Source organism: Diadema antillarum, unplaced genomic scaffold (assembly GCF_040938485.1).
Source record: "Diadema antillarum isolate AM-2024a unplaced genomic scaffold, OU_Dant_1.0 scf00000091, whole genome shotgun sequence".
Taxonomy (NCBI): domain Eukaryota; kingdom Metazoa; phylum Echinodermata; class Echinoidea; order Diadematoida; family Diadematidae; genus Diadema; species Diadema antillarum.
The window spans coordinates 2,200,738-2,212,439 of NW_027270980.1; the positions used below are offsets into that span (position 1 = coordinate 2,200,738).

Below are 11,702 nucleotides of genomic sequence, written 5' to 3' on the forward strand. Positions count from 1 at the left end.
TTGGCTATAATTTCCCCATCTTTAACAAAAAAGAGTAATTTGTAGGCTGTGATATGCCAATGTATTAATGACATGGACTGCTACCTGAACTCCAAGCTCTTGATTCTCCTTTGTGAGACCTTCAGCGATGGGATGGACTGAAAATGACCAGGGGGGAAGCGGGCCTTCGAGGTTTAATGAGTCATAGTGACCCCAGAAATAGGCCAAGCCTGTCCACCACTGGTCAGTGACAATTATGACCTCAATTTGACCCGCGATCTGAAAGTGATCAATTCCTGATGCGCCATGATTGGCATGCATTGAATGGAAGGGGGCGCAGTTGCAGCAAGGGGAAAGGGATGGTAGAATATCATGGTAGGATAGAGATAAACTTTGATGTTATCGAATCTGTACTGTGCAGTTTTTTGGCCTTATAGATATTCCATGTAACCTCCAAAGATGAGAAAGAATAAGAAAAAAAAAATGTGCTTGCCATTAACATGTATGTAATGTCACAATCATATACATTTAGTAGAGGAATGTAGAAGGCATGTGTCATCATATCAAAACTTAATTGTGTGAGTGCCCTGCTATTTGAAGCTGTGTGTTTGTTGGTCTTCCTATGATGTCTCTTGGGAGAGGTGGGGGTCATCTTGACACCTGAACAGGCAAGATTTAAAGTTTGGTTTAAATACCAGTCATAATCAGACTGGAAAATCTTGAAGATTGCTTTGAGCAGTGACATTGGCCACAAATGCTGAGACAACTTGACGTGGCTCTTCAAAAACCACAATTACGTGCCAAAGAGACCGGAAAACACACACAAGCGGCATTGTATGGTCATTTAGGCCGTTTATTGCCATGAATACAAAGTGATTATTATGGCAGTGCAGAAGAAACGATGGCTTTTTGACAAGGACTCAATGGCAGAGGGGGTATAATTATAATGGTACTTGCTCATATCAAGGGGTGATGGTGCATTTGGGCCCTTCAGGTTTATTTAATTGGCAATTAAAAGTGGCCTTTAATTGAGGAAGTTAGGCGAGCAATTTAAAAAGGCCTTGTGTGTTTGTGAGTGGTGTGTGTGTGTGTTTATGTGTGTAAGCAAGGAAAGAAGATATGTGTATCTTTCTTGCAGTGTTTTACTGTACAGGGGTTTGATTCGTGAATACCCTTGGTACACTTGTAGATTCTGTTTAGTGGGAGGGGTATGTTGTATTTGTGACAGACATATTGCCTATCATTGCTTTACGATGACGTGTATGTTGCATATGTTGTATGATGTGGGTATTTTTGTGTACAATATCAATGATCCACTTTTATAAATCTGTTGGTAAAGTCAAAGCAATGCTAAAAAAGGAACTGAGTTTAGAGTCCCGTGATAAAATGGAAGTAGAAATTCCTACAAAATGTATTAGTATTGGCAGTTATCATGAATTCTATGACATGCATTACAATACATTGACATGATTATGTATTCCCCTTTATAAAGCAGATATATGTGAATGTTTACCTAAAAGTGATAGATTTGTAATTACTGTTGGTCAGTATTGCCTACCATATCCAGGCCTCGGGATTGGATTTAACATTAAAGCGTGACAATGGAGTTTAATTAATGACATGTTTTGTAAGTGTTCAGTTGAATATTGTTTATTCCATAGCTCAGGCATTTAATGAAATGTGAGTCGAATACTGTAAAGTAATTTTCCTACGTGTGTTTCTTCCATGATTCAGTTTCGAGTATCTTCAATAGGGATTAGAGAATCGTAGGTATCAATGTACATCTGTGCTTTAATGTGTAGAAAATCTAGTAAATGCCACTTGGTTTACATTGTTGACCCGCCATGGAAAGAATTATGATGTTAGTAGGTGAGGTTAGTGTTCACAGGATCTTCATGGTTTCATTGTTATTGTATGTTTGGGATCTTCGTGGTTTCATTGTTATCGTATGTCTGGAGAGACTGACGTGCAATTTCTTCCTCTCTGTAATAATCTTTTATTGTTCTTTTCTCCCCTATGTTCCTGTAATTTCCTTCCTTGTCATCAACTGTGGTGTCCTTCCTCTTTTCTTGCTTTCTTACTGTCCTGATCTTTTCTTCTTCTTTTTTGTCTCTTGCTTCCCTTTTTGCCCTCGCTAAATGATCTTCCCCGATGTTGAATATCTCCCCCCCCCCTCCCCCTGCTTCTTGAAATGACACATATTGACTCTTGCCTTTACCAATGACTTCTGCTTCTTGGTGTATCATAACATCTTGGAATATCTGTTTTGTCCTTGTGCACACATACACACACATTCTCATATTCACCAAAAATAAAAACAAAACACACCAAAACCTACAAACATACTTACATACATTTGTCCAACATGTTCTAAAACTTATTTTTTCAAAATCAATATGCCACTGCCTTCTCCATCATTCCAATCCCAACCTCCACCACTTCCCTCCCCCCCCCCCCCCCTTACCATTACAACTTCCGGTCTCCTTACCCCCTTTTGTTAACCCCATCTGCCACTGGTGCCTATATCTTCACATGCCCATTGATGCCCTGTTACAGCTGGAAGGATGGTCTTGGATTCTGTGCCCTCATCCACAGACATCGCCCTGAGCTGCTGGACTACAGCAAACTAAGGAAGGTATGTAGGATATCCGTCCCTCATCGGGCGCAAACGGCTCGCTGGTCTTAACACCGCACAACCTGTCATCACTAATTCCTCCTGGGTGCCTCTTGCTCTCTCTCTCTCCCCTAGCCACTCTTCTGGCCTCCGCAGGTTACATCATTTTCTTACCGATTTGTACCTTTTCTTTTCGCTGGTACATTTCTGGATGTGACAATCATATGGAAACATGGTCGCGATGGGGCGGCATGCATCCATTCTCAATCTCCGTATTCTGGTTTCCTCAAAACGCGCAAGTTAAATTTCCGGTCATAAAACAAGATATAGAAAACAGTTGTGATTCGATGCATTACCTTTGATGATGTGCATCACAAAATAAAATAAAAAAAAGAAAATAAGAGAAAGGGAAGCTTGGAAGTAAAATTTTCAACTTCTTCAACTGGTAAACTACAGACAGATTTTACCTGTGACAAGCTGGCTGAATCTCGGTGGAAGGCCAATATTGTTACTCCCCACCATATTAGGCTTTTCAAGTCCGTGACCTAGTGGCTGCAATTTTGTGGCTGTATGGGTTGTTCAGACTTTTCCTCTTCTCCCCAACCTCCTTTTGGGTGTGTTCACACTGGTATCTTCTCCATCACAATCCGCAAATATGGATTTTCTGCAATACAGAAAGGGTCATTGGTTTGACCGGAATCCGTCTAGTAATCTTGCAGAGAATATTTTTCTAACACCTGCTTTTATCACGTTGGAGAAATATTTTCAGCTGCTACTGAAGGATCCGGCTGAGCATGGTGACATTTTGGTTTTGCAGCAGTTCCATTATTTGGATATATCATCACTCTTAACAAGTTTTGAAATTTATGAGTTCACATAATAATTTAGCTTACTAGTATATCATGCTATCTTTTATTCATTCTACCTCACTGTAACCATCTACAAATAATTGATTCTCATTCTTTTATTCTCTTTGAAATGAACTTAGCTGATCATCAAAGTTTGGTCTTTAAGTAATCATACAATCACTTCAGCATTTCCCAATGTTTTCTTTGATCTGGAGTTAAGGTTTGAAACACTCTTCATTGCATACAACTTTTTTTTTGTCATTATCTCCATTCATATACTTCTTTCCTAATGGTTTCCTGGGTTCTCTGGAATGATAAAAACTTTTGATTAATACCTCAGATTCTACCTCAAACATTTCATCAGCTGTAACCCACCCTGTCCTGTGTTATTTTTCATCTAATTTTATCAGTCTAAATCACTAGCCCTCTAATTCCTATATCAGCATATTACTGAGTTTAAAGGCCTTTCAAAGATATGAAATCATTGTGATTTTGTGTAGATATCTAAGAAGTTTTGAAGAGTCCAGCCAACATTATGATCATTTTCAAATCTTCCCAGTGAATACTGTCAGTAGACTGTCAATAAGTTATCTTAAACATCCTTACTATAATACTGCAGATGCATAGATTGCTCATTTACATATTTGCCATAGCAACAAACATAATGTAGTCCAAATTAGAAATATTGACATTTACAATGTTTTAAACATGGATTTGATATAAAGTGGAAGGCATAGGGGTACAAAAAGTTTATTTGCATGGTTTCATCCATTGCATGTGAGCACGCATCACAATTTTGCGGTGCTGTGCATGATTCGTGTGGTTCTCGTCGGCATCTTGTACCTTGTACCCGTTGAATGTACCCATCGCATACAACCATCATCACTTAGGAGGAGATTCCCACTATTTGTTTGAGGAGGTTTGAGGGGAAGAGGAGAAGAAACGGACATAGTGTAGCCCCCCCTCAGGAGCTTGGTGTGACAGGATGTACGGTGCCCAGTTCTACCACATAGCATGGCATGATGGGGCATGGAAATCTTACATTCGGTTCTTTAGGGTGCACGGTCCCTCCCCCCTTCCCGGGGAACTTTGTATCATGCATCTGCATCATGTGAAAGAGAAGTCTGCACCTTCTAGCTCGATGCTACCACTATGCATCACACATGCCTGATGGGGCAAGCAGGACCCCCCCCCCCCCCCCCCCCCCGCCAAAAAAAGAAGAAGAAGAAGAAGAAGAACGAAGAAAATTATATTCTGAAATGAAATCTCCTTTCCTTGATGAAAGGTAGAATATCGGGCAATTGTGGAAATACAAATGCTTACTTTGGATTATCCAGACATTTAACCTGTTTGCTATTTCAAGTACTTATGAAAAATTTGAACATGAGTGAGTACAGTGCTATACAGTAATATTTTAAAAGGCTGACTGATCATACACTGTATATCTCACTTGCCCCATATAATTTAAGTTGCTCCCAACAAATAGGCATGTGTGTATGCGTATGGCACACATTGACTGAGAATGACTTTGCTTGTGAATAAATGCAATGCATGATTTATGTGTGTGTGTGTGTGTGTGTCCCCTGTTATAAAGATGTATGAGATAAAATGCCATCAAACCATTTGTATCTGATGGTTGTTGGTTGTGTTAGGGAGTGGGCAAAATGATGGAGACAAATTCGTCTCCAAAATGGCTTCAAAAATAACAATTAGTGCAAATAATTCTTAATTTGGATTAGTATTACAAATTGATATCATGTTTTTTGAGGGGGGAGAAGGTGGTTGGGGTTTGGATTAGGGGGTAAAGTTATTAAAGTAGCTTTTTCTCCAACATGATAATCCCCCCCCCCCCCCCTTGATGGAACATCTCTGACTGACATTTGATTTTGAAATGGCTTTGAAGAACCATTGTAACTGCTATGAATGGTTTACAGCCAACTTTTGCAAGTTTGTGTCAAGGCAAACTGGGGGGGGGGGGGGGATGGAAAAAAAGTGGGGTGACAGGAGGCCTCTACCAATCAAGTCTTGAAGTGATGATTTCTTTATGTCGCCCTCTCAAGTCAATTTTCCTCCCTCAAGTAACTGTGCTAGACAATCAAAGAGGTCTCCGTCTAGATTGTCCTTCTTCCCCTGTCATTGTCCAATGCCTTGTCTATATGAGGCTCCAAGGCTTATCCAAACCCCCACACCCCCCATCCTTACCCCCCACCCCCACCATTTACCCCAGTCACCATGCCTCAAAGGAATGCGAGGAATTCCCCCTGCCCCGTGTCTTTTGAGTCGGCCCGAACGGCAGGCGATATGGGCGACCCTATGTTGATTCTACTTACCCCCAGGCCTGTCGTCTCGTGGCACCCTTTCTATCCCATCCCTGTGTGTATGTGTGCATGTGCATGTATGAAAAGTGTATTTGCCCACACTGCTGTGTGGGTACATATATTGTGTGTGTGTGTGTATGTGTGTGTGTGTGTGTGTGTGTGTGTGTGTGTGTGTGTGTGTGTGTGTGTGTGTGTGTGTGTGTGTGTGTGTATGTGTGTGTGTGTGTGTGTGTGTGTGTGTGTGTGTGTGTGTGTGTGTGTGTGTGTGTGTGTGTGGGCATGCATGCATTTCAGATCATACTGATATGGATGAACTATATTTGCGCTGGGACGAGATATTAAAGGCACATGACGTCTAAGCCTTGTGCATGTGCGCGGTGACCAAGCGAAATGCAATATAAGTTGCAATGGTAAAAATTCCTGACATTGCATTGCACTTTTTTCTCCCAAGGGCCAGAGTGTCCAGCAAATGAAAACCGCGGCTTGGGCTTATCAATGAAGCAGAATATTAGTCACTACTCTCGCACACTACTGTTGATCTACATTACATCAATTAAATTTACCAAATTCTGTATGTGACTACACTAGCTTCCATTTTAATCTGCATTTGACAACACAATACTTGTGGAGAGCAAAATATTTCTATGGAATGTTTTTGGAGATATGATAAAGGGGGATTTTTATTTTTTATTTTTATTTTTTTGATTGTTGAAAGTGACAGAAAAATGACTGGCAGCAGTTCATTGCACTCGTATGTGAAGAGAAGTATGAGCGGAAAGTCATATTGTCCTTTTTTAAGGTGTATCTCAGGCAGCATGGGACAAACAGTTGGGCAAATGCTATTTAGCTCATGACAAGTCAGAATCCAGTATTAGAGGTGCTAGCCCTGATATGTTAGATATGGCCATGTTCCTAAGAGGAAAATGTGTGACAGATTAGAATGATGGCTCATGTGTCAAACAAACTACATTGTATCTGACTGTGCCTTACCATCATCTGGTGTAATTTGGATTTCTTCAGTCCTGCATGGACATGTATGATTCGTACTTCAGTCATTAAGAAGAAATGAAAGGAGAATGAACTGATACTCTCACTTTTCAAATATTGAGTCATATTCCAGTTCCACAGTGATCAAATGCCATTTTGTATATTTGGAATTTTGGAAACTTGAGATTTCTATGAAATACGAAAGACATACTTTTTGTTCTCTGAGCACAAGCCATTACTATCATTATTTTTACATGAAATTTCAAAATGACATTGCCATTTTATTCACAGAATCCTACCGAATGAGGAGGACAGAAAATATAATGAAAGGGACCGTATTGTGAGGGTTGGCGATTTGCATAAATTCAGGAATCCCAGTAATGGTTCAGAAAAATACACACGAAACAGGTGCTTAAAAGCGGAAAAGACCATCAAGCTGTTGCAGACTTCTTTCGGCCACTCTTCTTATCTTCACCGTGCACACACATGTATTTGCTGATGGGCGGTTCCATTCTGGCAATCCTGTGTCTGTGCTAGTTGTGAATTTCGAATGTGTCATGGTGGGCAGCAAACGAAGATCGATTCAATTGAAGAACCATGATATCTGCCGATCGACATCCTTTAACTGATACCATGTCCTTATTAAAATGTATATGATATGAATCTGTGAAAGGTGGCGCCTTAAGTAGGAGAGCAGTTGCTGCCGTCTCGTTTCCAGGAAAAACCAGGTCAGCCTGGTATCAACCTCATAGGAAGATGAGCAGTGCTGGGGCGTGGTGGGGTATGGGTATGGGGATGATCGGGGAAGGAGAGATGAGAACTGAAGAGATGAAGGATGCGATGATGACATAGACACAGACAGAACAAAGACACAAAGATACACTTTCTTAGCCTCATATACAATAAAGCTAGATTTCCCAAAGGCAAATTGCCTGATTTTCTTCTTAACCAGTCACTATAAAGAAAGGTAATTTTTGTCATACACCAAAAATGTCAGCATTGATACACCCAAGTTTGGCATGTAGAGTTTAAAAAAAAGAGAAGATAAAATAGCCACTTCATGCCCCGTCCCCTTTGAGAACATAGGGGATGTGAGAGATTCATTTCATTCATAAACTGTTACTGATGCAATGTTATTGAAGTAGAGCTGTGTTTTTTGTTTTCTATTTTTTCCTTTTTTATGGGGAGGGGGGGGGGGGGCTTTAGTTTGTTTTGTAAAACACTCCTCATTGACAAGACATTGTATGTGAAGGAGAGGATATGACATCACTAATGTCCTTGATGTCATTGATGAAATGTCATGAAAGGCCAAACTTCTAGGCTGGGTCAACCACCCGTAATCGTCTGCGCTTAAAGTTCAGTTTAGAGATGGGGCTGGGACACCTTGCTCGACAGTCTGAAAGCTTGGTTGTGATTTGTGCCAGATGCCATGCAGTGATGCTGATCTTTCGAGCCATACTTTCGATGACCTACATTTCGACCCACAAAGACGAGGAGGGGAGGGGGCAGAAAACGTGAAATGTAGATGAAAAGAAGGAAAAGGAGCAGAAAACAAGATGAGGAAGAGGAGAGTACGTTTCCCATATAAACGCGGAGAGCGTATAGACAGCAGTGGTAAATCTGAAGTCTTGTCAAACTCGGGCAGAAGAAGCAGCACATGTCACACACACACACACACACACACACACACACACACACACATACACACACACACACACACACACACACACACACACACACACGCACACGTACACACACACACACACACACACACACACACTCACACACCGACACAACACATGCAACACACACAAATTCACGCACATATACTTAGGATATTCATTTGTATATACCTACACTGTATTTATTCATAATGCTATTCCTAAATGTCATACAGAATGGTTGATATTGTTTCTAACCAAAGGATAACTTTGCTACAAGTGCTTGCATGGTACATGGTTCCAAGAGGGAAATGAAGTCGTTGACTGTATGCTACAGGAAACAATTATTGCTTTTTGATTTTACACTCTTTTTGAGTGCTACAAGAAGGCAAGAGCAACAGAGGAATGCAGAAATGTTGAACTGAGAAATTATGTACAAAACTGATATTTGCTTGGAGTTTGTTTTGTTTTGACTATAATAAAATACCATTACTAGGTACACCTGACACAGCTAAGATTTACAATGCTTAGATGATTACACCAATATTCAGAGACAAAACTGTAGGAAAAGTGACAATGTACAACTTGAAAAATGAACCAACTTGAATAAGCAAATCGTTCATGATTAAGATAGGATTTTAAAAAGGAATTACATGATTACGTCTGTGAGGTTTTTTCTTTTCTGAATGACTGACTGCTTATACTTGATTTCGTAATGGATCACGAGGTTGTCTTTAACTAATCAAAGTTAATAACCGTCACCGGAATGATCAAGACTATAGATGAGACATAATCAAGAAGCTACAATGTAACCTGCCGTGTGAAGATCATTTCAAAAAGCCATCTCTTACGATGTTTTTTGTAACACCTTTTTATGTTCTATTTTTGTTATCAATCACGTATTAACTCTATCGTCATTGTCTATGTTGTGTATAGATTTGCGTTTAGGAAGCGAAGTGTCAATTAAACTTTTGTGGGAAGTGTATAAATGAGACTCATTCTGAAATGGTGTGCAAATAATTTACTGTGAGGGCTTGATTATCCTACTAGCAGCATCAAATCAACCTCTTTCAACAAAAGCGTATCAAACAAAGCTTCACTCACAGATCAACGAAATCAATTCCTCGTTGACTATTATGCATGATCGTATATGACAATGTTCGCTGCTCGAGGTTTCTATCACAACCAGTGCATCACACAACAGTGACTACTGTTTACAATATTATACGATTGCTCGCGTAGTTTTTAAAGAATCCACGTGATTTGCTCCTGTAGTATATGTCAGCAAGGGTGTTGGAGAAGATACCGACCTTCATTGAAATGCCAGCGCTAATTATAGGGGCCGCCACTCGTACATCCCCTTTCAAGAATGTGTCTCACCTAATTACCACAGACGCCATCTTTTGACGGGTGTGTGTGACACAAGGAGCAAACTCGGCGCCTACACGCACGTTTCTTTCCTGGATATTCTCGAAGAAAGTCATGCGCCGCTGATTTAATTTGGGCTGTTAATTTGGCCATACCTACTTTGTCTAATTTGATGGTTTTTACTCAAGTAGTTCTATCAACTTCGCTATGCAGGGATAGGACGCTATATAACAGGGTATGTTGCTTTTTTCAGCTTTTCTCTCTACGAATGGTGTTTTATCCATGCGGGCGTTGACATACGGCGGCGTCCTACCTTTCTGTATTTCTTTTCATTAGCGTTCGGAATACTCTTGACTCTTTTCAAGTACTGACAAGTTCACAAGTTCAAACTCTTCCCTATTTCTCATCTAAAATCCAACCACAGAGAGGTCCAAGCACAAAGCCATCTAGCCAGCCATCTTTTCGGTCAGACCGAAGTTTCCTCTTTTAACATCAAGTTTCCATACCTTTTTAAATGTTAATCAACTTCTGACTTTAATGTCAAAATCAGTTCAGTTCAGTCCAGTTCAATTGACATTTTGATTGCCATTCGTGGTGACAAAACTCGAAACAAAATGCAAAGTAGAAATAGCCACAATTATCATTTTATAACTACAATACATAATAAAAGTTTCATGAAGTTTAATAAACCATACACGATATATTTTTCGTAAAATAACTAAGAATAGCACTGCACACTTTCGAAGGTTGACAGAAAAGTAAACAGAGTGGAAAAGAGTGGTCCACTGAAAAGCAAAGCTTGTAGGATGTGAGTCACTTATAAGACCCAATTTAAACTCAACTCAGTTTCTATTTTAATCTGAGTTTCAATTTCAGAAATTTGACAGACGACCGAGAATTGATAACCATAACAAGATGTGATAAAAAACATAAAATGCAGAAAAGTATATACTTTTTTTTTTGTCGATGTGATACTTTTATCAAAGTAGTTGGGATGTCGGTAAAAGTTACTCAACCTTCTGCTTCCTTGTACATTAATGTATATGTCACTGCTTGATGTTACCATGGAACAGGTCTACTCAGTGGCATCCAGGGCTTTGCTGCCCGGCCCATCAAGATAAAAAACAACAACAACAACATACAAACAGACAGACAGACAGACAGACAGACAGACAGACAGACAGACAAACAACCAAACAAAAACAACCCGGTTTGAATACCAGAGTCTCAGTCTCAAATACTGAAAACTGTCATTGTCTTCCTGTACAACAAAAATGATTATTCTTTGAATTTTTCCGGTCCTTAAGCATGATCTGTGGCACCGTCATTATCTTCCACTTTACAAGCAGAAGCCTGAGATATTTGTCTTTTATTTTTGTTTGTCTTTAATTTCCGATGTCTTTTCAGCCACTGCTCTCTCTCTCCCTCTTCCTCATTCGCTCTCTCCCTCTCTCACTCCATATCTTTCTCTCTCCCTCTCTCCTATCTACTGGAATTACAAATACTTTCTAGCCACATCCAAAAAGCTTCTTCAGATCCTGTGAAGAGATTTCACTGCTTCACCACGTCCTTTCAAAGGTTTTACTGCTTGTATACTTAAAGGGTGTGTACAGTTCTGGTTGAGGTGAGGATTTAGCTGTTAACGTTTTGCGAGATACATGTATTCAGAAACCACTCTATGAGATGTCAAAGAGCATGCAATTTTAAGGGGTATCAAAAGTTTATTTGATAAAATTCGGTTTTGAAATGGCTGAGATATCCAAAAACAAGGTGAAACAAAGAGATCCTAATAAAAGGCGTGGCCTGTCGCCCTTTATTATTGTCACTTTTTTGGGGGTATCTCAGCCATTTGAAAACCAATTTTCATCAAATAAACGTTGAATCCTTCTTAAAATTACACGCTCTTTCATATTTCATAAAAGGTTTC

At 39.8% G+C, this 11,702-nt stretch overlaps 1 protein-coding gene across 4 annotated transcripts in view; it reads left to right on the plus strand.

The window, feature by feature from the left end:
• Nucleotides 1-3,643, plus strand: part of LOC139718253 (alpha-actinin-2-like) — a 50,050-nt gene extending 46,407 nt beyond the window's left edge. For 3 of the 4 annotated variants that reach the window (XM_071629736.1, XM_071629735.1, XM_071629738.1), the window contains exon 6: nucleotides 2,536-3,641. In XM_071629736.1, the coding sequence (XP_071485837.1) occupies nucleotides 2,536-2,665 (130 nt within the window). In that variant the 3' untranslated portion in view covers nucleotides 2,666-3,641. Of the gene's footprint in view, nucleotides 1-2,535 lie in introns of all 4 variants that reach the window. The other variant, XM_071629737.1, reaches the window with a different exon arrangement.
• Nucleotides 3,644-11,702: the final 8,059 nt, after the last annotated feature.